Genomic DNA, 22,773 nt, shown 5'->3' on the forward strand with positions numbered 1-22,773 from the left:
CTTTCAGGACTCTCTGTCCTAATACTTTTGTCCGTGTGACTTTCTTATTCCCGACAGATCCAGGATGTAGCAGAGCAAGGGGTGATGTTTGTAGGCTTCCTCCAGCAGCCAGGCGGGACGCCCTGCTTCATGGCTAACTGGGACCCCGATGAGTTGTCGTCCTTGCACTCCAGCCCCTCCCCTATTCACCGACACCCCCTCAGCGCTCAATCCAGCCCCACAGATCCTTCAGAGCCGCGACGTAATGACTCGGAGCCGGGCGGCCTCCCCTTTGAACCTCGAGAGCTACATCATGAAAGTGCAGAACATACTACACGGGATCACAAGTCTTCACTGAGCTCAGAAGCAGACGGCTCCCCCCGGCCTTCAGAAGCCAACCCAAAGGGATCTAACGAGCGGATTCAGATCCCTCTCAGAGAGTCACTTGACGCAACAAACCAACCTTCATATCACAGAGACTCCGTTGAACGACGCGAGAGCCAAGAGAGGCAGCTGAGTCCAGAAAGGCCGAGTTCAAACGCGCAAGAGGAGTGTAGCCCACCGGAACTCCGAGAATCCCCAGAGAGGCATTCCAAACCTCCAAGTCGGCCGGACCGAAAAGAATCCGCCTCAGACTTTACTTGGAACAACAACCACATTTATGTAAAAAACTCAGAGAAAGGGAAGGATGAACGTTCAGCACCAGCACAGGCTCGTGAGTATCTTGATTTTATTGCTTCATGTTTGATCGCAATATAGAGTTGATTTTTATTTTTTTACATTTTCACATCATCCATCTTATCCGCGTGTTCCCCACGTAGGGCTGCAACTGTTTGCCTTATACAACTCTACGGGGGAACTCGACTCATCTTTAAGGTTCTACTCGCTTAGGGTGCCGTTGCGAGTTCAAAAGGAGGCGGGCCTTGTTACAGACGTCGATGGGGATTGGCTCGACCACATGACTCAGCACTTTACCAACGGCGCGCAGCTGATTGATGGCTTTTTCCACCTCAGAGATGAGAACGGTAAAGCACAATACGCAATCCATTCCGGGTACTGTACTCGACCATTTGGTTTGAAATTAGAGGGGTGAAAATATCGCAAATGCAGGAAGCTGGTCTTGGCTGGTAACCAGTCCAAGGTGTACTCTAGCTTGCTGCACTGGCTGTCATGCCTGTAATTGGCTGCCATGTGGCAACATGAGATGTGATTGTTGCTGTGCAACAGGTCAGCAGCAATGTGAGACATCAGAAATGAGTCTTCATCCGCATGCCGATTAAATAAGATGGTTTATGACAAAAAGAAGAGTGGGTAGCGTTCCAAATGGGGTCAAATTACGAGCATCCCCCATTTCTCAGATGTCGATCTCACTCTCTCTCTCTCTCTCTCTCTCTCTCTCTCTCTCTCTCTCTCCAGATAACGGGGTTTCATCTGTAGACAGTGTGTTTATTTTCCACAACTCGACAGAGGAGACCACAAGCATCTCTTACGACGCCATCGTTGTAGAGCAGTGGACTGTCATAAATGTGAGTTTCTTCATGTTTCCCCCACTGTGACACGTTTTTTTGGGGCCGTGTTTTCTTTCTGTTTTATTCCAATATTCGCTACACTTGCACAAAACAGTGAGAGCTATTATAAAAACCTGTCTTGACAAAAAAAAGATTAGCTGGACACAGACATCTGCCAAAGTTGAACAATCCTCTCTATGCCCTTCTGAATACTTTGATAAAGAATCACGAAGTGCAGGGTCAAGTTTGTATCGGCTGCCAGATTGCTAAAAAAATGTCAGGAAAAATATACTAGATCATCTGAGCTTTTATTCTTATATCACATTTTCAACAGGGGGGTGTAAACTTTTTATAGTACATTTAAATAAATTCGTATTAGTGTTCCATGAACAAGCCAAACAAATCTGTAGCAATCTACGATGTATGTGGCGGAGTTGCTTTTGGGTTTTTGTTTTTTTTTAAAAATGTCTTTTTCTGCTGGTCAGGGTGTGGTTGTGAAGGCGGACTACATCCCACTGCTGCAGTCTCTTGCTCCCTATGGATGGAGGCTCATGTGCGTGTTACCCACACCCATTGTCAAGACCAACAGGTACAGACAGATAATAAATACTTCACCACTCGACTGTACAAATTAATTAATTTCGTTCATAACAACATTCATCTTGAAAAGAGTAATTGCGTCGGACTTGAATTTTTTGTAAGAACTTGTTGTTCATATAGTGAAAGTGCATAATCAATCTAAGATGGAAGATCTTTAAGATTTGTTGTTTTCCTTTTTAAAAATCATCATACAAACCATGATAAACTTTTGTCATTTTTCTGTTTCAAAATGGTATGGCAGTGATCTAAATCCCTGCACCTCATTTTTACTTTCCTAATGAGGACTACAGTGTTTCATTGTTGCCGCTTTAAGGATTAGGGCCGACAGACCTACCTAACAAACACAATACAGTTGGTGCGAGATCTAACAAATCCAGATCATATGCTGGATGTCTTAACATGAAACCACTTTTTCAATCTGTCAGCCAGAAGCGCCTGGGCTGATCTCTTCGCCTTGTAACCTGTCGTGTTTCAAAACGCACTGAACAAAAGAAATAATTTTCAATGCATCATCACATCCCAGCTTGAAGGAATAAAATGGGCCGCTTTTTTTTTTTTCCCTCATCTGTGTCTGTAGTGACGGGAGTTTGTCGACTAAGCAAATCCTCTTCCTTCAGAGACCTGTTTTGCAGCGCAAGAGGAAAGACTTCAAGGTTGGTGGCGGGCTCCATCATTCCCACAAATCTGTCACTCCTAAGTGAGGCTTTATGTTGCACAAAGTGTCTTTATCAAGTCATGTTACTAAATATGGAATATACAATTAAACAGTCTAATAATAGGCAAATTGCCTCACATACGGAAAGAATCATCAGCGAGAGGCTTTGTTGCATTTTGTCAGGTGTCTACAGGGAAAGGGAGAACAAAAAAAGATGAGGCACAGAGCTGAGATCTGTCAAACGCCCGCATTTTATTTCAGATGCTGAACCGCCGAGGTCGCCACAAGACAAAAAAACACTCATGTGGAGAGACGCTTGAGGAGGGCGAGGACAGGTCCCTCGTCTCGGAGACAGAGATGGGCAAGTTGAGACATATCAAAGAGGACGACGTCGAGGGAAGAAGGAGCTGGGCCAGAGGAAGGACGGAAGGATGGCACGAGGAGGCCGAAGACAACGCGCATCAAAGGGACCTCTCCTTCCTCTCGGGCAGCCTGGCGTCTGTTGAAGGCGAGGAAGAGGAGACGGATATTGACAGCGTTCTAACATCCAAGCGGGACAAGTCGGTGAGGTGGACAGACGTGTGTCACAGAGACGGTGGAGGAGTGAAGCTGGAGGTAAAGCCAGACGAGCGTATCAAACATCAACTCTTTTCCGGTGTCTGTTGATAGGGAGTCAAAGTGATTCTAATTGACAAAAAAAATAAATAAAATTTGAATGGGCCTTTTGAAAGAATCCATCTCTGAATATCACCGCTATCAAGTCACAATTTTAGAAACACTTTACAAAAATATTTGCATACAGCAGCACGCAACTATGGTACGTATATCACCTGGAGATCCATCTCCTAAAACTAATGCTCACATTTAACTGACACAGTAGGCGAGCTATTGATTAAATTAAAGGGGAAGTCATGTCAACAAACTGTAATTCCCACGCATTATGTGAGGTTTAAGCTCCCTTAAATATGAATTAGTGTTGTACACATGGCTGCGTTTTGAGTCGCTGTTGCTAATTGATGTGCTTTTAAGGTACGAGGTAAACGAAGCCTTCGTCCATTCTGTTGCCTAGTTTGTTACTTAACTCCTATTGAGAAATACTTTGTATTGTGGTCAACTCATGTGAAGTGTTTTGAGTGAACTCGCATCCATCCCAATGTAAGAGATTTTTTTTGGTTCTCACAGCATTTTATTAGGTTTGAAGAATTTGACGTTTAGCGCCTGCTATTTATTTCCTTGGAAAGTATTTTTCTTTCATTTACCATGAGGTGCCAAAGCTGTTCAGTGAACAGATATTTCAAGAAATCTAGTTTTCCATCACTACATTCAACAAAAATTCAGCATTTTATTGCTGAGGCCATTTATATCAATATTCCGGTAACATAGGTTAAGTATACATATTTATTTATTCTAGAGCAGCTGCTGTCAGTCTGCTTGTGGAATCCAATAAGAACTGCATCAAAAAAAAATTGCTTTTGCAATGGCTCTCATTAGAGTGTACCTGTTTCGTGGCAGATGAGTGTATTTGGGTATTTTGGGTAAATGGACTCTGTAAAATAGGAATTGTGTACAGTGCTATTTATTTCTTATTTTCTTCACCACGTGTGTTGTGTGTAACATGTATTTACATAAAAGCCGAAGTGAATTGAGCGCTTCACGCAGCTTCGCCGTCATTTATTTCATTCAATCATCACATTACAGCATAGAACATTTCCCTCGTGGAACAACTCAATCGAATCGACAATGGCAGCCCCGCTGAGACGCCCACGACAAACTCGCGACGGTCTCAGCGGGAGGTTGAAGGATGCGGACCAATCAGGGGCCACCTGGAGACTCCATTATAGTTACGCTGTGAGTTTCTCACTGAGCCATTTAATACTGCTCGTGTGTAACCCATCGTAAGTCAAAACAACAGACAATCGGCCAACATGCGGCCTGCAACGATTTATGTAGTCTCGGGTGTAAAATGTAGACGAGCACTCAACCACACTATAGGTAAATAAATAAGCCGTTTACATGTAAAGTGTTACTCCAAAATATAGTTCCAAAAATGGGAAACGACTGCTTTAAATGTTATGCATTAACATTTGCCTCAGTCCAAAATGAACTAGAAATGAAATTGCATTTGTTTTGTGTCAATAAATATTGGACCCGCAGGGTGACTAAAAACGCGTTACATCTTCACAGATAAAATGAAATGAAAGTACTGTCGGCTCCTGTGGATCAATGTGCAGGTTCCAGCAGCTGCCTGAGCACTTCCAGCGCTCCACATCACAGCAATTGCATCAAGAAGCTCAAAAAAAAAAAAAAAAAAGGGGAGCCGGATCCTGTCAACCAACACGGTGGCGTTCAGGGAGAAGGTAGGAGCAGCTACCACCACTTCTCAAAGATAATTCTGTCTTGCGGTAGGCCAAGGTTCACGAGGGTTTGGGAAATCGCCTCAATCATGGGCGGAGGTCCACATAGGTAACACAAAGTCCTCTCGGGGTCCACGTGGGTCCGCAACTCTTCTTCTGTGATTCTCTGACCTAGGAACAGAAGTCCGATTAACAACGGCTGTCATTTTCTGTCATGGTGTCCGATTTAAAAAGAGGAGGGGCTCGGTCACATGTAAGGCGATTGCCCCTCGTAAAACAAGAACATTTGTTGTTTTCTTTCTACACGTGGCTGTTTACTTCAAGAAGATAGAGAGCATTGTGTATTCTTCCTGCTCTATCTCCATCACATGAAAACATTTTTTTTTAGTACAGTGCGTCCAGCTACACCAATCTGAGGATAGTAATTGTATGATTATGTGGAATTGATTGTTGCCTATTTGTGTCATGAGGCAAAATGGAGTTCGGGGGGGAAAAAAATTGCTGTCAAATGGAGTCAACTAAAATATAATTTGAACAAAAATAATTCTTAACGCCATGGAAATGATGATGACAAATGATCGATTCCTATTGGGATGAATTGAATCTGCTTAATGATGAATCAACAATCTTGTTGCAATTTTGGCTCGCTTTTCAGGACTAAGCCATCGCTTTTGATTACTGTATGTGACTTACGGTTGACAAAAGGCTGAAGATGTGGCTCAATAGCTGTGCTCTGCTGGGTGACATGGAATTCACACGTCAACTTCTCCGGAAACTCCTTGCATGCCCGCAGGATTGGATTCTTGGGAAGTAGAAAGTAAGAATCAAAAGTACTTGTTAGTACAACATCAGCAAAATTAAATAAATAAATAAATGAACAAAAAAAAAGGTTTTGGATGTTTGTGAATCCCTTCCAGGATCCAAAAGGACATACCTTGAAGAGAAGCTCCTCGGTAGTCTTGGCGCTGTAGCAGAGGTGGACTGAGCCGATGTTGTAGCTCCGCCCACCGGAGGCACGGCTGAGCTGCAGCAAATCGGCCGTGTGTGACAAAATGGAGTACAGCGGGTTGATGCCCACGCCGCCTGCGACCAGCAGCAGATCTACGGCCGGGTCCGAAGGTGAGGGGTCAAAGTAGAAGTCGCCACCGACGCGCACCGCTACCTGAGAACCCAGAGTGCACTGTGGGGAGGGAAAATGATATCGTTAATTCAAAATATTTAATTTTGGGCAGACAGTTTCACCTACGATATTTGTGGTTTCACAGTCACATAACTACGAAGAGGCTCGTGACGAAAACAAGTCTGACACTGCTGTTACCCAGACAAAACAGGGAGACAGACGAGCGCTTAACTCTTTGGCTGACCTTTTCGCCTGTGATATGACACAACAAAAACACACTGAGGCTAAGATCAGAGCGAGTCACTGATCAGTACCAGGTAGCGCGCACACCAAACCTGCAGCTCCGCAAGCTGTCATGACAGCTTGGCAGGTTACACTGAGGAACTCTTTTGATGTTAAATAAGCAGTAAATATACTTTCGTACACATCTGAGCCAGAGCCCCCCCAAAAAAAGAAAAACAGCCACTCGTCTTAAACTGATAGCGCAGTTGCCGTACTGTTACGGCTCACAGGGAAGAAAACGATTTCAAACAAACAGGATCAAAGGATCCCACAGTGTCTCCAAACACGCGTCTCGCACTACTTCCATTTATTCATCCTCGCTGTCACACACAGGAGCTGTAGACAAACACAGAAAAAGCTGGGAGCACACATTGTTCACATTCATACAGGAGATTAACAAAAAAAAAAATTAAGTAGCATAGTGGATATTTTTATAGTGCGACTTGGGTGACTCATGCCGGATGCCAAGTGTGCAAGGACGTGGTGGCCATCGGGAATTTTGGGAGATTCCCAAACAGCCAGTTTATTAGTCATTTTGATTTAATTTTTGCCCACAAATGGTTTTTTTTTCAATTCTAGTGTTTGTGATAACTGTCTAAAATCCAAGCAAGGGTCTGACTGATTTGGAATAAAAAAAAAAGAAACTCTTGTCAGCCCACTCACCGCTGTGTGAACCCAGTGCGCTGGTGGGTGATTGGCAAATTTGACGGCCAGCTCCATGACGCCTTCCCTCTGCAGCAGACCTGGGCTGGAGCACATGGAGAAACCGCCCACCTTGTCCACTCCGGGGATGAAGAAGTCCACCCTGCAAACAAAGCCGGATTATGACTTTGATTTCCGTTACAGCTTGCTAAGCTTCCCGCTCGTCCTTCCCTAGCGGCCACGCCACAATATGAGAACAAGAGAAAGCCTGACTGTTCAACTGGCTACACAATGCTCGACTGGAGGGTAGAAACATGCTGAGCCGAAGGTCAAATTGGGATTGTGTGGAGAGATTGCGACCTTTGACCTTAGCAAGGACGAGGGTTCTAGAAAACGAGAAGCGGCCAAACAAAAGCGTGCTGGTCTTAGAACAGCGGTGACATGGTGTCCTTCAACACGTGACCCAGAGACGAACACAACAACGCCAAGTAAACAATGACCGTCTGTTTAACTCGACCTCCGGCGTCATGAATATGGATCTGCTGTGAAAAGAACACGTATGTTCCACCCACCACCACCTCCTCAGCCTCTACCACCTGGAGACGAACAACTTAGCAGCCCCTTTTTTTCCTCAGACTCAAGGCTTTCCATGTATTTACATTCATTATCAAGCGCTGCAGGGGAACTGGCTGCTGGGTTTTTCTATCTCGCTGCCGCCCACCTACAGTATGCGCTCGTGTACGCGTTCTGCTCATTAGAATTGGCAGCGTTGACTGACAGACGCGCACCCCCGTGAAGCCAGAACTTGTTAATTCAGAAATTGGTAATTAGCTATTATTCATATCAAAGCCGCGTGAAAGCATCGATCAATATGGCTGAATTATCCACTGATGACTTGACTTGACCTGTACGGAATTTCCCTCATAGTGGCTTTGCATCTAAACCGACGTAAAATCTGAGCAAATCAATCCCTTAAATTATGGTTTATGCATGAGGATGAGGAGGATCCCATATATGTTGAATAAATACTAATTTTACAATAGTTTTTCAAAAATCTAGATTATTCTTGCCGTCTTGAGTTCACTTTAAAAAAAAGTTATCAGCAATCTTGCGTGTGCTATAGTGAATGAAACACTGCCCCCAGCTGGTGTATAAAAGCATTGCAGGCCTTGTGAAATACATGTTCTATAGGAAACAATAGTTACACCTGACCTCCATGGTAATATTTTTAGTTTTGAAAAGGACTATGTCTCTACTTACCACTGTCCCGCCTTGAAGGTAAAGTCCGGATGGGTTGTTAACCTGAGACGTTTTACCGACTCCGACTCGTTCATGATGCCGCACACTTGAGCAGGATACACAGCCTGCGTGTGGAGTTCAGGGATAAAGCATTTGATCTGAAAGTTAGAATTGGTCTATCGATAAAATGTATCATCTTACAATTTGTCTTTGGTTGCTTGCCGTCCTCTCCAGATGGTCCATTTGTCTTTTGGAGGACATGTTCCTTCTAAGAAGAAAAAAAAATGCAGTGAAAAAGTGGATTGCACTTGTTGCACTTTTTATGAATGGTGCTGGAATTTGAAGTCATGTAGAATTAATCTGAGCAACATGAAAGGCAAAATATCCAATTAATACTTGAATACTGAATTTTATGACCATAACATGACACCTGTCTATCTTGCAAAATCTGATTCTGCAGGACATGTCCGGTGTCACTTGATGAGTTAAAAAATGAACATTTAAGATCTGTTTGTGTGTGTATTTTCAATTTGTGCTAGTATATTAACTTGGTGTTCAACTCAACAGGCCTGTACTTGACATTGAGTAAGTATTTTACTATATATACTGTGTATATACTTTTTGACATTTTTGTTTGGTGCTGTGTTTTTTTTTCCATGTGCTCAAAACAGGTTGGTAAACATTGGACAGTACTGGATTACCAATTTGGAAAGTAGATCCGACATTATTAGTAAGGGACTACCTTTCTGTCATTATCATTAGAAGTCAACATCGAGGCATATGACACTTTAACAAAGGATAGAAGTAATCAAGTGGACTCACCGAGTGATGGAGGAGGGAGCAGGTCGGAGACGGCGGACTAAACCGGCGACGGGACACGATAAAGAGAAGCTCCGGCCAGCGGACGTCAGGACGCAGTGGACGCTCATCTCTACCTGCGAAGATATCAATGAGCAGCCAGGAGCAACATCTCGCGTGAGTTGTCAAACAACGACGTATTCGAACAAAACATCATAATCATGTAAATAAATTATATTGCTTTTTACTATTCATATCACAGCATAACTTGGGTTATGGCATCATGTGATAAATTATTTGCAGTTTGTATCGTCCCACGGCGTAAGCGTCTCATTCATGCCATTGTTACTTCTTAGCTCATTAGCTACAATGCTAACAAAAGCGTCCCGGTTTAGCTCTCACAAACAAAACTCTCGTGGGGAAATTGAAGAGTCTTACCAAAAGGATATGGCTGTTATTGTCACAAGATGTTCATGTATAGCTCCCTGTAATATGTAAACAACCTTGGTCACGTTAACATTACATGACAGTTGTAGTTTCTTCTTCGTGTCAATTTTACGTGTTCTACATTGCGTCTCTGTGACGTTCGTCGCCCTCTGCTGTACGTTTAGAACTTGGAGGGAGCACTGTCACCTTCACCTTTCATCTAAACAACTTGAGCATATTTGATGATACTGCACTTCACAAGTTTTAAATACGTTTGTTAATGCAGAGGCAAATATTTCCGTTTATAAATATATGAATTTACTGTATGATGGGAGCAATTGGGCATATGGGCCTGAGTGTAACAACATTTCAAGTTCTGCCTGCAGACAAAATGTAAAAATGGCTACTGGTGAAATGCCCTTGAGCCAGGCACCCACTATCACCTGAACTCAAGAGGTGCATTCACATTCGTGCACCTCTTTCACTCAGGCGTCTCTCTTTGCATGCCTGCACGTGTGTGATCTGGGTCTGTGTGGTATGCAGCTAGAATAAATGTACAGTAGCGCCGTGTGTAAAATGTAATTACCCTGTGAGGAATTCGAATCAGTAAAATAAATTACAATTTGGCATCAACCAATCAAGCATTCTCAACAGTATGGGAAACTATAAATACATACTGAAGTAAATATAACAGGAGTAATTGGCCGCGAGTGTTACTGTTGCACTTCTGACTTGTTTTCAATGCTTTGACTGTATTGTGCATTCTGTCTTTAGTCTGTATTGCTCTCTAATTTGCAAAAAAAAAGTTTAAAATCTAGCGTAAGTAAATTGCAGTTATTGAATTAATATAACCGTTGATCAAGGTCAAGTTAAGCATGATGACATTGCACATTGTGAAAATTACTCTGCTTAAAAAAAACAAGAAAACGGAGCACCTTTTGTATATAAAACTTGATCAAAGTCATGCCCACATCATGTGGTGGCTTTATGTGTAGGGTGTGGACGTGCAAATTTAAGCACCATGATAACGTAGCTGGGTGTGGATATTATTTGCCTGAACAAGGTGTACCAAGGCAAAGTCATGGTTAATGCCAAAATTAAATTTTGTAATAAAACTATAGGTCATATTTAGAGAAGGAAACAAAACAGCTCAAGGTCTATAAATAACCGCATTTAGAAACTCACGAAATGCGAAATGAAAACCGGCTAAATAAACAAAAGCACACAATGTAGTATATCGACACTCAAAGGCAGTACTCCACCCAAATGTACAGAGAATATGTAAAGAGTGATGCATTGTTGGTCCACAGGGGAAAATCTCATCTTTCACGGGCCTGTGTTCAATATTTCCTGAAAAAGCAGGACTGCTTGGAATTGACAACAGTTCCTTGCCTCTTTTAGCTCACTTCCTTACAGGTGTTTTGCAAGCTGACCCTACCAGTCCAACTGGCTGCCTTCTGCTCTCGTTCCCATGGCTCGCACACCTCGGTTCAACCTGTTGTTCAATTCTGCCGCAATGGCAAAAAGATATTTTCAGGTGTATCGTTTTGACAGTGACTAACTTGGCTCGTACGCACACGCGGCACAGGGATCAAAACGGCTCATTAGTGTCCTCGCCCTTAAGGCACAAGTGCAGACGTGCATCGTTCATTATGATTTATTTGCATGTTCTATATGTCTTATAAATTCATACGCAGACTATAAGCCCATAGAAATATGTAAGTAAAAAAATAGCAGGCAAACATGCGTTATATAAATAAAGTTGTATTGTACTGGTTTGCGGTTTCAGGCTTCATGCACGTGCAGTACGAATTTGGATTCAAAAGTTGCTTCAGGACAAGCGCAAATGGAAAACGCAGCAAATCAAGACAGGTTTATTTATACAGGCCTTAATCACAAAAGAGTCTCAAAGGGCTTTTCAGGCCCATTGTTCACCAAACAAAAATCCCATCCAAGCAAATAAAAATCCAGGAACGCTGCAATGAATGCTGACTTGACAACTTTCGTCACAGGCTAAGATGCTGATTAATGTTAGTCAAAAAACGTATTGGAGTCCATTCAGTCAAATGAAGCACCGTCAGTTTGGACTGGTCTCAGTCGGTTAATGCCAGATCCTCCTTAGCAACCGTCTCACTTTGATCATCGCCTCTGAGCAGGAGAGAAGGGCAGTTGTAGGAAAGAGAAGCAGCAGGAAAACAGGCCAAAAAGCAGACGTCACGTAATAGAAAAATATTTATAGCACTTTTGATTCATGATAAGTGATCATGAATAAATAACATCCCTGCAACTGGCTGGCGACTTGTAGCCCTCCCAATAAAAACAAAAAACAGAAATGGGTAGTTGTTGTGATTTTCGGTTTGTCCTATCACATTTGATTTGCATTAACCACTTTGAGCAAAAAGTATACTTTTATTTACGATTTAAAAAAAAAAAAAAAAACTTCAGTGTGATTTGTGCACAGCCTGCCATGTTGACACCACCCATCAAAAGCCAAACCACACAGACACACGCTGACTCATAGACACACACACCCATACCCACAAATTAGAAGACATGTCGCGACTCTTAGCCTTTCCCCTCTATTTTGGCTCTGTCAATATGTCGCTTTACTTTAAAGATGCAACTTTTTTTTATTTACATTACAGTGTAATTGTTCATGTTTTGTGCGTCAGTTCAGTTTAAAGCCTTCAAAAGTGCTGAGAAACCAATTGAAAAATGTCCAGTCAACGTGACGTACTTGTTGAACAATTTTCAGTTAATGGATGCATTTTGCGCTTGTCTTTCTTCGTGAGATAATTTTGGGGGGCTTTTTGGTTGCAAACATTAAGCAAAGGTATGCAAAAGCGTTTTGAGACAAACTGACAAAAAAAAAACATTTCTACTTGTGACATAGGAGTCTGCATTATTATTTTAATTTTTTTTTTTTTTTTAATTGCCGCCGCTGACCTTTACTAACGTCTAATGAAATTAAACGTCACCTAGGCAATTAATTCTGTAAACCACATTTGAGGGAATCTCTGGCCAAAAAAAACTGTCAATGATGGGTTGGGTCCCGCAAATCCGATACAAAGGATTACTTTTTTTTTTTTTTTAATCCGTCACTGAAGCGAGTCATGCTCCCATCGGTTGAGTTGCCTGGCAACAACAAACCCCGCCCACACGACACAGCAGTTTAACCTAGGTGGGGCTCACGTGACCACTTTGTCGCTGGCAGCCAATCGGGAGTGCGCGCAGGTGCAACGACATGAGAGTTTCGGGGACGGAAACCTGCTGGTTCAGTCAGCGCAAAGCGACACCTCTTATGTGTCATTTCATGTGAACATTTTGGCACAATTCTTAAGGAAAGTCCAGACTTAAGTGAAGTAACTTTGGTGGGGTACGACATTTTTGCCGGTGAGATATCAGAGAAGACAAGGCGGCCTACTCCAGTGTGAAATCTGTACAGCTCTATTTGGAGAATTGCTGTCACTGTTGTTTGAAGGCAAGGCAGTGGTTTTAAATTAGATCACTATCAACATTGGTTTCATCGTGATTTGGATCATCACAAGTGTCGCCAGCTCCTGATTTTCCTCCGGTAAGCGCTTTGCTTTGCATAAAATCCACATTTTAATCCCAGTTTGAGTTTGTTCTTCTTTACTCGCAACCCATTAAACCTGTTTTACAAAGAAGGCTTTAACAAGATTAGGAGGTGGGAAGTCCCGCGGCAGACAGAAATTGTGATCTAACAAGTCAATGAAATCATTGTTGGGTTATTTAATACAGTCACATTTTTACCTTTCAAACTGTAAATTGGATTTGAGTCAGTGTAGTCTGGGGGAAAAAAAATCTCAGAAATGACACAGTAAGTGGATACGCAGGTTAACTGGTATTAGCATTTAGTTGTCATGCGTGTCAGTATACGTCACGGGCAAAGATATCTTGAATTGTGAATAATTTATTGTCTGACTAATGAAGTGAAATTGGATAATTTCTCATGGCACACTGGTTAGGATTCGCTCAGCTAGATTGTTCAAGGTGGTACTATGAAACATTTGTGATGTAAGACAATGATGCAATAATGTCTCCTCTGCTAGGTCGCCCCTCACCCCCGTCAAAGATGACAGAGAGGGCAAAATGGTGGAGGGCCTTCCTGCCAAAGAAGAAGCCAGGGGGCTCCAAGGACCAAAGTTCCCCCTGCTCATATGGACCAGACTTTGACCCTTTTGCACAAGAGAAATCCAAAGATTCCAAGACCACCACCGAGCAGTCTCTATCCCAACAAGAGCCCACCAACGGCTCCTGCCTCTTCAGCGACGAGACCTACGACGACTCCCACATCGAGTCCCTGTTCAACGAGCAGACTTGCCGCCGAAATATGAACGTGTCCCGCTCGGGCCGGTTTAAAATGAAGAGGAAGGTGCGTACAGGCCTTCCCGTCGAGGATAAAGGCTCAGAGAACGTGGCGCCAGCGACCGACGACGTTCGGTGATCGATATTGAAGAAGGTACCAAAATTGACTTGACAAAGATGCGAAGGAAAAGGCTTCCTTCCCTTGAGGTGTGCCGAAGTTTCTGTAGGTTGGTTGTGATGGTGAGGAGGAAGATGACAAGGAACAGAGAGGACTGAAGGGTCACGGGAAAGATGGGGGTATATTCGTTTTGACGCCGACTCCATCAAGTGACATTGTATGCTGTCCTCTTCTTTATGTAACATATTGCCCTTTTACATGCCTGCGTGTGATTATGACATTTAATAGATAAAAATGAAGGATGTGCCTTCCGTGAAAACGCATTTATGAAACAGTTGGAAGGCCTTGAGGGATGTTTGTGAATCTGTAAATGATTTGGTAGGAGTGCAAGTAAATTGATTTCATATAAATACCTTATGTTTGATTTGATTTGATTTTTTTAATGAAGGATTAAAACCAACTAGGTTTAACATTTTTGAAGAGAGGCGCGGACAAATGAAGTCAAACACTGATGTCATATCATGAGATGTGAAAAGATGCGACGCCGCCCCCTGACGTTGGGTTTTGTTTTTATGGTACGCTGTGTTCAGATCACCTGTGAATATTGAAATGGAGGTAACATATGAGCAATAAATCAAACGGTTGCTACCATCGAGTGTCAATGTACTTTGTTTATCCTACAATTGTGGTGAGGTGGAGCCGATCACAACTACACAACACGAGGGCACATGAGTGGGCACTGAACTACCTGCATGGAGGTCAGGAGAGTACACCATTTTGCACAAACCCTGTAGCCTACTTCGGTGTCAGTTAATTATCTTGAAATGATTCCAAAAGAACAATGCCAGTACAATGTGTGTCAAACTGAGGACGCAAGTGTTATTGTTTTTCCAGCTCCAGGGAGGAGTACGCTTGTGTCACTGCATTCCTCTGTAATTTGCTGTCACGTTATTGCTTTCGCGATAAAGAAATTACCCAATCGCCCTTTTTGTTTCAATAATTGAACACATTTGCGCTAATGAAGTAACACAGGCTGGTAGTTGCATGATAGTCCATGCATTCTATTAAGGTTGAGCTGTCATGTCGCCATTTCACCTGCAGGGGGTGCACTTCCGTTGATTGGCCTGCCAGTCCGTAATATGTCACTAAATTCAAAATAAAAGCATGGATGGGTATTGTTGCAAAATCATATCTTACGGTAATTAACTGACTGGTATGTTCAAGTGTCAACAGGGAACCGCATTGTGGATGCCATGCTAAAAAAAAAAAAAGTGTCAATTTGCATAATTTAATATTACTTCAGTTTGTACACATTTCTTTATAATTCCCTAAACTTTGTACATTTCTATAAGTCTTGATGTGTGCTTTCAATGTATATATTTGTTGTTTTTTTTACCTTGTCATGAATGGTTTTTTTTTTAGGATTTTTTATTTATTTATTTAGTTATTTTTGCAATATCATTTATATGGTGGTTGTCAACCATACCAGATCAGATGTGCCGCTTTGTTTTATTCAATGTTGTTCATGAATGACGTATTTTGCCAGGCAGAACAACTATAGTCCTGCAAATGCTCTTCCACTAGATAGCAGAAAGTACGTTTAACCTCTTTGCAGTATCTGCCTGTTGCCATACAAACAGCAGAGTAAGTAATTGTGTCCAACCACTATGTACGTATGTGTTCCCCCCTCCCAGTGTTTCTTCCCAGTTGTGTCATGTCCTGCCCCCTTTTTGCAGTGTGTATTGTACCGCTCCACTTCTGCACAGCACACCGTGTGGGAGAACTCCTGCAGCAATCAATAGTCCACTGTTCATGTGCACATGGCTGCATCGTGAACGTTCAAAAAGAAGAAACTTAACTTAAAGTTTTTGGGGAAAGTTTTTTTTGCAGGTAGTTTTTGGTTAATGACAGGCAGCCGACCAGCCGGGTTAAAAATAAAGCCATGAGGTCAGTTTTCTGCGCTACTTAAAGCTGAGGACTTTGTGAAAGCTGGCAGGTGGACTTCTGACTCTGTGAAGGTTGGTCCACGTTCCTTCATACTGTTTGACTTTTCAAGACAGCTTTTTTTTTTTATTGCTCATTAAATGCATAGAAGCAGTCTTCAATGTGTACCTTAAGTGTTGCTTTTGCAACAAGAACACAATTCTCCATTTACTGTGCAGATACACACATGACAACATATTGGGTACAGAATTTAAAAGATTAGTTTTACAATGAACAGTAACTCAAGTATAATCTTTGTATGATACCAACCCTCTCATTTTTTGGTGACAAATCGTTGCGTACTAATCAAATGTTTTGTTGGCAGCTGATCTCCGGGAGGTCTTTTTTTTTTTTGTAGGCGGAATTAAAAGGTCTCCAAGTTGAAAACAACAACTGTGGCATGAGGTGTCTTCCACCCGTTTTACACCATGGTAAGCCAGCAGTCAACTTGGCTGGTTTAAAAGTCCTCGCTGGCAGTGTCACGGAGACGGCTGACACACTTATGACGATAGAAATAGTAACGGAGGGACTGCCTGCCAGTTGCATAGTGAGTGTCTGGCTCACAATCTCTGTTGGTGTTCATCCCTGATACGGTTGAGATCAGCACTTACAAGTACACGTTATTAACAAAATATAACGTAAGTTAAAAATATTAAGACGCAACTAAAACTGAGGGGTGTCCCACTATTTTTCTAGCATAGTGTGTCAACGCGACGGCAAATACAGACATAAGCAGCTTTAGTGTTGTTTATTAAATTACCAGAGACGCTCAAATTGCTGACGGTAAGTCGGTTTCTCATCCACTGCAGCACAAATTGTCAACTGAAGGCGTTGAAGGATGGGAGTCTATTACCTCTCACACAACACACAGCATTGTTCCCCTCCTGACTCGCGCCATGGGGCATTGTGGGAAGACAGGGCAAGGAGGGGCAGGAGGGAGGGGGCGGGGGGGTTGGACTTCTCCAGAGAGGATGGAGAGCTTTTCTGTTTCCTGTTTTGCGCTGCTCGCTGCTGAATGAGCTTCCTGTTCGGAGAATCGGGCGAGAGGTCAACTAAAGTGTTGTGTGTGCACAGTAGAAGCTTCTGGCCAATTATTTATTCATTTATTTTTTTATAGCGTTGTCTTCTACAGGTATAGCCGAGGCCTCCAAACATGCCGATACCACCGCCGCCTCCTCCGATGGCGCCCCCTCCGCCGCCGCCTCCGCCTCCGCCACCCCCCAGCACTGCACCGCCACCGGTAAGAAAATATTTCAAAATTTTGGGATTGTCGCTGTTTGTCTCCCTCTCTTGCTTTAAAACCTGGAGGTTATTTGCATTATTGATGGAAGCCCAGTTTTATGTTTCCCAAGTAGGTGCACAGTGTCCACATGGTAATTTAATCATTGGTCTATAGTCAAAAGTCTTGTAAACGTTTTTAGGTGAGAAACGTCACCTGAAAAAAAATACATATAATTATTGATATATTTTCATCATATTACACAATGTCAGCCAAAGAGCTTGAGGAAGGACAGCGGTGTACAAGATGTCTTATTAACAAACCAGACTAATGTGAGAATATGTCACACTTTACTGTGAAATGATTCTAATATTCATTTGTCCGTGTCACATTTTCCAATTATCTCGGAAGGTCCAGTTTAGTGGAGGAGGTGGCAGGAGCGCCCTGTTAGCCGACATCCAGAAGGGAGCCAGACTCAAGAAGGTTACACAGGTCAATGACCGCAGTGCCCCTGTTGTGGACAGTAAGAGAAACGCAAACATTCAGACTTGTTTATGATGCATTTTAACTTTCGTTCTCAAACTGCATGTGTATCGACCGCCCCCTACCCCAGAGCCCAAGGCTACAAGTGGGGATGTGTCCAGCAATATTGGTGCTGCTCAAGGTCCATGTGGAGGTGCGGCACCCATGGGGCCATCCTTGGGTGGGTTGTTTGCAGGGGGGTTTCCCACCCTGAGGCCGATAGGGCAACGAGACACGGCAGGCAAAATGCCAGGTTGGTAGAAATATAGAAGGAGCTGACTTATGTGTTTAATTTGTTCTGTGTCCAAGCTTGCAACTCACTTAGATGTACATTAATACATGTCTGTGAAAAAGAAAATTCTTGTGTGCGTCCTTGTTCAAGTGTCCCGTTCGAGCTCATCAGCCTCCCTCAAGCCCTTGTGGAACACGCCCACTTTGGCGGACTTGATCGGCCCCTTTGGCGGTGTCGCCCCCCGTCCACTCGCCTCCTCCTCTGCCCCACCCTCGCCGACTCACGCCAGCAAACATCTCGCTCCTCTCCCCTTGGCCACTCCCCCTCTGCCAACACCGCCTGCCCCGCCCTCTGCTCCTCCTCCTCCTCCACCTCCAGCCTTCCAGGACCGCCCCACCAACAAGCCACCACCTCTCCCCTCCTGCCCACCCCCTCCGCCGCCATCTCAGGTCACAAAGCCCACCTGGCTTCCCATCCAGCACTACCAACACACCACCAACGCCCAACCTTTGACGCCTCCCCCTCCAACTTACAACCCTCCTTCTCTCCCTCGGGACCGCTCCTCTTGGTCCTTCTACCCTCCACCGCCCTCTGTTGTCCACCCTGAACCTGCAAGGTTTCCCATCCGAGGACCACCGCCCCCACCACCACCTCCCCCTCTTCCAAGCTCCTACACTCCCAGCTGCCCATCCACCTTCCCGCCGCCCCCGCCCAGAATTCCTGCGGTGCCCTCACCAGCCTTACGTTTTCTACCGCCGTCATACCCCTGCAACGCTCCAACCAGACGACCACCTGCTGTGCCGAAAAATGCAGGTTGGTCCATACTGCATCTTCACAACAAATGATCATTGCGGAGTGAATGATTGGAACACTTTAAATGACTCCCTCTCTTATACGTGGCAATGCAATGCTCACCTCAACATTATCGATACCACAGAAAGATCCTTGGTGAGAATCGACGTGTGAATGTTTTGTCATATTTTGTATGTGCTCTGTGATTGAATGACGACCAGCTTGCCACTTACCAGTGTTCGATAAATGGATGGATCACAGACAGGCGCTAACATAGTCGTCACGTGACTAAGTAGCAACATATCCAATTGAAATGTATTTTTCATGTAAAAGATCAGGTTTCTGATGACACACCTATGACTCACTCATGTGAGCAGGTGCTAGTCGTCTGGCTCCTCCTCCAGCTCCTCCGGCACGTTCCCCCGCCACTGAGCTGTCCAGCCGCATTCCACCCCCTCCGCCGCCTCCCCTGCCCCCCTCCATTGTCAGGAATGGCCACCTGCACAGTCTGGGTGAGTGCATGTCACTGTAACGTTGGCGATACGATGGGGCATCCTGTTAATTACAACAGCCTTAAAATGTTAAATGTGCTTCGGATGCTGCTTGCTCACTTGTGCAAGGCTGCAAGCAAAATATGTTTAATTGTGGAGGATATTTCAGTAAATCTCCAAATTAGCCACATTTAGATTTCAGAGTTTGAGGCAAGACATTCGACTACTCGTGCACAAGCTAATGAAACTTTCACGCATTTTCCCTTTTGTGTTTTGGAGATTTTGTCATAGTCCATAGGTTGGACTGTGCTTACAAGCACCTTCCGAAAAGATTTATTTTCTTTGTATAGAATACAGGTCCCACTAATGGTGGAAAAAGGTCGGAAATGATTTCTCTTGGCCTCATTTTTCTATCAGGAAAACCAAGCATTTGAACAAGAGCGTGTAGATCTAGAACTTTGTACAGCAAATATTTACATGTCTGCATTGTAATACTGCAACAAAATCCAAACAATTCACATCATTCCAAATGGTAGAATTAAATGCTGAATTTAATGTCTGTAAATGACAGCACAATTGCTCCTTCACTCTACCCAGATGATTTTGAGTCCAAATTCCAGTTCCACCCGATAGAAGATTTCCCTCCTCCGGATGAATTCAAGCCTTTCCCTCGCATCTACCCAAGCAAAGAAAATAGAGGTATTGCAGCACGGAAACCCCCCACCGCCCCAGTGCTATAATTACGCTCTGCGATGTTTTCTTTTCCCTCTCCATCCTCTCTTACCAGTAAATCCTGCCCCCCATGGGATCAGGTCACACCTCAGATGAGATTCATCCCACACAATTCCTGGATACAAAGGTTAGGACACGCATAACAATAACACAACAGCCAGGCACTTCTGGTTCGGAGGCAGGCATCGTGCGTGTGTGTTAGCCACGCCTCATACTACAGAATGTGACCTCTGACCTTCTCTGGAGTGGAATGTTTTGAATGTGTGTGAGAGGAGGGCTCTCCCTACTCATCCTCTCTGGTGAATTTCTTCCAGAGATTATTTTGGATGTGGTTTGTTTGAAATGGTTTGAATATTTTGTTATCTGCACACAATATAAATGAGAATGATCTTTATTGACAGTGGCAACATCTGCAGAGATTTGGAACTTTTGATATTGTCGTCCAATTTTAACACAAGATTATCGTTGTGGCAAATTTGATATACACATATATAGAGAGATAGATTATAAATATCTGCATTATTACTGACTTCTACTGTGACTCCACAAGTGCACTTTTGTACATTTACTTGATATATTAGGTGTCCTCTCGGGAATGTGCTAACCAGAATTGTAACAACAGTGCCACCTGTTGGCCAATTATGTGAAACGTCATGAAATAACACTTTTTCAATTGACTTTATTGATCAAATTGATTGAAAGAGACAACATACAAGTGCAACAACTTCTTTGTTTGATAGAAAATAAAAATGCAAACAACATATTATCTTAATGTTTTTGTTCATTTTGTGACATAGCAGCAAAATGAGAGCAGGTGTTTTCTGAATCCAAACCATGTTTTCTTTTCATTTATTCACATTTCTATCAAACTCTTTTTTCAATGTACATACTTGAGTTAACCTAATATTTATGCTTCTGGAATGTAGAAGGAAACGAGTGTACTCATGGTCATGCACCAAATGTTTTTTTTTTACATTTATTACAAAGTTTGACATGATAACAACAGCAAATCCATTTGGTAGTTCACGCGGACCAATCAGAGCAAAGTTAGACATTTGTGAAAGATCACTACACAAAAACTGTAGCTTCATACATGTTCACAAATGAATGCAATGTTGGGCAAACACACAGTTAAAATAAAAGTAGAATATATATGAGTGTCTTTAAAGTTCATCGTGTTTGTACTTGTAGGTAAACTCCTTGGAGGATATGAAGCCGTCTTTATTTTCATCTTCCTTGGCAAAAATGTCTTCGGCCATATTCTCATGCAAGGTGTCATTTGGAGGGTAGCCATTACGCTCAAACTCCTTCTTCAAGTATTGTTTTACCTGCCAAGACAAAACCAGATTAAAATTGTGTTAACGAAAAGGGTGCACACAAATCAACGGACATTTCATTAGGTACACCAATATTGGTCGCCATTGTGATAGTTGCAGTTGGAGTAATGTTTGAGCTAAATACTGCTGCATTAGCGTAGCAAAATATTAGGATGAATTCTGCTCCATGTCTATTTCATTATAAGATGCAAATATTAATGTTTTGGTTAGGAAGTCTATTTACTATTCATAGACTAGTAAATGTCACGCTCAGTTGTGCTGAGTATAGTAAATAGTACATTGAAAATATGCATCTTATTAGAAGGAACAGCGTGTTTTTTTTTCAAAGTCTTGATTATCTTCACCTCAGACTTTGAAAGCTTCCAGTCGTCATTGAGATCCATCTCCTGGAACGACTCGTGCGACCTTGGGCCGTTTCTGATCTCAAGCAACTCAATGATGAAGGTCAAGGTGCTTTCAGGAGGGATTTTACCTAAGCATGGACCAGTGCAGAGTGAGAGCTATAAAGACACACCTGATATCACTTCAGAGTAGATTAGGGTTAGTTAGAAAGTCTTCATTGTAGCATTTTGTGGGTGTTAATTTTTATTAGTGAGTGATCTTACCGATGCAAGGCTTAATATTGGTCACATGCTCCACGGTAGAAAAATAAAAATACTGACTGAACCCTTCAATCAGTGTGGCAGTCCTAAAGAGCCATTTAAGAACAGCAGAAGTTTACATGCAAGATAGAAACATGCCAAATAACAGAGTAGTAACACATGCATGCAGATGCTCATCAGTACCTTTTCCTTCTTTCCCAAAGGCAAAAGAAGGAGGTATAATCAACTTTCTTTTCTCGCCTGCACACATGTTCTGCAGGCCTTTATCCCAGCCTTTGATCACTTCCCTGATGCCCAATGTGAACCACATTGCCTGCCTGTCACCGTCAGCAGGATCACCACGACTGTAGACGCATGCAGGAAGACAACTGTCACTGCTATATGCATTTCGTACAACCTGAGGAGTTGCTAGATTTCAATGCACGTGACTTGTACTTCAATTACCAACCTGTCATGAAACATGGTCCCATTCTCTAAGTAGCCTTGATGGTGCACCAGCATCATGTCTCCATACTTGGATTTGCGATGACAGAGGAAAGGTTTGTGCAGGACTTCGATGTTGACCTCCGCCTCCGGTAGAGCTCCGCCGCGGACGGCGACCAGCAGGGAGGAGCACAAGCAGCTCAGCACCGGCAGCAGCATGGCCTCTTTACGACGCCGGTGTGCAAATACGCGAAATGGAACGGAGGTACACGACGTGAGAGGTTTGGGAATCGCGGACACTTCGACGTGGCAGTGATATAGCATGGGAAGCGCCGCTGCAGGAAGCGCGCGTGTGATTGGCTGCTGTCTCCTCGTAAACTCCGCCCACAC

The 22,773-nt window shown here is 43.3% G+C and overlaps 5 protein-coding genes across 13 annotated transcripts in view; 3 read left to right on the forward strand and 2 right to left on the reverse strand.

Moving 5' to 3' along the window:
* The window catches only part of rftn1a (raftlin, lipid raft linker 1a), a 22,656-nt gene extending 18,262 nt beyond the window's left edge, over positions 1-4,394 (forward strand). For all 3 annotated transcript variants that reach the window (XM_088318730.1, XM_088318731.1, XM_088318729.1), the window contains 6 exons: positions 58-694; positions 801-1,004; positions 1,396-1,505; positions 1,973-2,076; positions 2,665-2,740; positions 3,004-4,394. In XM_088318730.1, coding sequence (XP_088174856.1) covers positions 58-694; positions 801-1,004; positions 1,396-1,505; positions 1,973-2,076; positions 2,665-2,740; positions 3,004-3,408 — 1,536 coding nt within the window. In that variant the 3' untranslated portion in view covers positions 3,409-4,394. The remainder of the gene's footprint in view (positions 1-57; positions 695-800; positions 1,005-1,395; positions 1,506-1,972; positions 2,077-2,664; positions 2,741-3,003) is intronic.
* oxnad1 (oxidoreductase NAD-binding domain containing 1) lies at positions 4,385-9,769 on the reverse strand. Its single transcript, XM_088318737.1, has 8 exons — positions 9,616-9,769; positions 9,202-9,314; positions 8,581-8,647; positions 8,401-8,504; positions 7,162-7,303; positions 6,031-6,276; positions 5,790-5,898; positions 4,385-5,267 (listed from the first exon to the last, which is right to left on the reverse strand). Exons 2-8 carry the CDS (start codon positions 9,306-9,308, stop codon positions 5,110-5,112), a joined length of 933 nt encoding a protein of 310 aa, XP_088174863.1. The 5' UTR covers positions 9,309-9,314; positions 9,616-9,769; the 3' UTR covers positions 4,385-5,109.
* On the forward strand, positions 9,217-20,787 carry wipf3 (WAS/WASL interacting protein family member 3). 6 transcript variants are annotated; one of them, XR_015846897.1, is made up of 10 exons: positions 9,233-9,354; positions 15,929-16,068; positions 16,359-16,464; positions 17,166-17,273; positions 17,664-17,775; positions 17,866-18,027; positions 18,157-18,819; positions 19,132-19,310; positions 19,887-19,988; positions 20,077-20,787. XR_015846897.1 is itself a non-coding variant. In XM_088318734.1 (10 exons), the coding sequence occupies exons 4-10, from the start codon at positions 17,187-17,189 to the stop codon at positions 20,115-20,117; spliced, it is 1,302 nt and encodes a 433-aa protein (XP_088174860.1). In that variant the 5' UTR covers positions 9,233-9,354; positions 15,929-16,068; positions 16,359-16,580; positions 17,166-17,186; the 3' UTR covers positions 20,118-20,787. The 6 variants fall into 6 exon arrangements, 5 of the variants coding, with proteins under 5 accessions (XP_088174862.1, XP_088174860.1, XP_088174858.1 ...); XM_088318734.1 differs by having other exon boundaries at positions 16,359-16,580; positions 19,176-19,310; XM_088318732.1 differs by having other exon boundaries at positions 19,176-19,310.
* LOC148321377 (uncharacterized) lies at positions 9,222-14,701 on the forward strand. 2 transcript variants are annotated; one of them, XM_088318740.1, is made up of 2 exons: positions 9,222-9,354; positions 13,677-14,701. In XM_088318740.1, the coding sequence occupies exon 2, from the start codon at positions 13,700-13,702 to the stop codon at positions 14,069-14,071; it is 372 nt and encodes a 123-aa protein (XP_088174866.1). In that variant the 5' UTR covers positions 9,222-9,354; positions 13,677-13,699; the 3' UTR covers positions 14,072-14,701. The 2 variants fall into 2 exon arrangements, with proteins under 2 accessions (XP_088174866.1, XP_088174865.1); XM_088318739.1 differs by lacking the exon at positions 9,222-9,354 and adding an exon at positions 12,282-13,177.
* LOC148321378 (peptidyl-prolyl cis-trans isomerase FKBP14-like) lies at positions 20,681-22,748 on the reverse strand. Its single transcript, XM_088318738.1, has 4 exons — positions 22,409-22,748; positions 22,144-22,304; positions 21,703-21,830; positions 20,681-21,349 (listed from the first exon to the last, which is right to left on the reverse strand). The coding sequence occupies exons 1-4, from the start codon at positions 22,705-22,707 to the stop codon at positions 21,185-21,187; spliced, it is 753 nt and encodes a 250-aa protein (XP_088174864.1). The 5' UTR covers positions 22,708-22,748; the 3' UTR covers positions 20,681-21,184.
* Between the last annotated feature and the right edge of the window lie 25 nt (positions 22,749-22,773).

This window comes from Idiotropiscis lumnitzeri, chromosome 16 (assembly GCF_059441095.1).
Source record: "Idiotropiscis lumnitzeri isolate Australia: NSW breed Sydney's pygmy pipehorse chromosome 16, RoL_Ilum_1.0, whole genome shotgun sequence".
In the NCBI taxonomy this organism is placed as follows: Eukaryota; Metazoa; Chordata; class Actinopteri; order Syngnathiformes; family Syngnathidae; genus Idiotropiscis; species Idiotropiscis lumnitzeri.

Bases quoted from the DNA above. Each gene is read 5' to 3' on its own strand.
- LOC148321378 (XM_088318738.1), bottom strand. From the start codon at position 22,707: ATGCTATATCACTGCCACGTCGAAGTGTCCGCGATTCCCAAACCTCTC. The intron at 22,305-22,408 runs GTTGGTAATTGA...ATGCGTCTACAG, and splicing joins GGGACCATGTTTCATGACAG to TCGTGGTGATCCTGCTGACG. The intron at 21,350-21,702 runs GTGAAGATAATC...TTGTCTTGGCAG, and splicing joins GGAAGCTTTCAAAGTCTGAG to GTAAAACAATACTTGAAGAA.
- wipf3 (XM_088318736.1), top strand. From the start codon at position 17,187: ATGCCGATACCACCGCCGCCTCCTCCGATGGCGCCCCCTCCGCCGCCG. The intron at 17,776-17,865 runs GTAAGAGAAACG...CCCCTACCCCAG, and splicing joins CAGTGCCCCTGTTGTGGACA to AGCCCAAGGCTACAAGTGGG. The intron at 19,989-20,076 runs GTATTGCAGCAC...CTCTCTTACCAG, and splicing joins CCCAAGCAAAGAAAATAGAG to TAAATCCTGCCCCCCATGGG.
- oxnad1 (XM_088318737.1), bottom strand. From the start codon at position 9,308: ATGAGCGTCCACTGCGTCCTGACGTCCGCTGGCCGGAGCTTCTCTTTA. The intron at 8,505-8,580 runs GTAAGATGATAC...CTCCACACGCAG, and splicing joins CAAGCAACCAAAGACAAATT to GCTGTGTATCCTGCTCAAGT. The intron at 5,899-6,030 runs GTATGTCCTTTT...CTACTTCCCAAG, and splicing joins CCGAGGAGCTTCTCTTCAAG to AATCCAATCCTGCGGGCATG.
- LOC148321377 (XM_088318740.1), top strand. From the start codon at position 13,700: ATGACAGAGAGGGCAAAATGGTGGAGGGCCTTCCTGCCAAAGAAGAAG.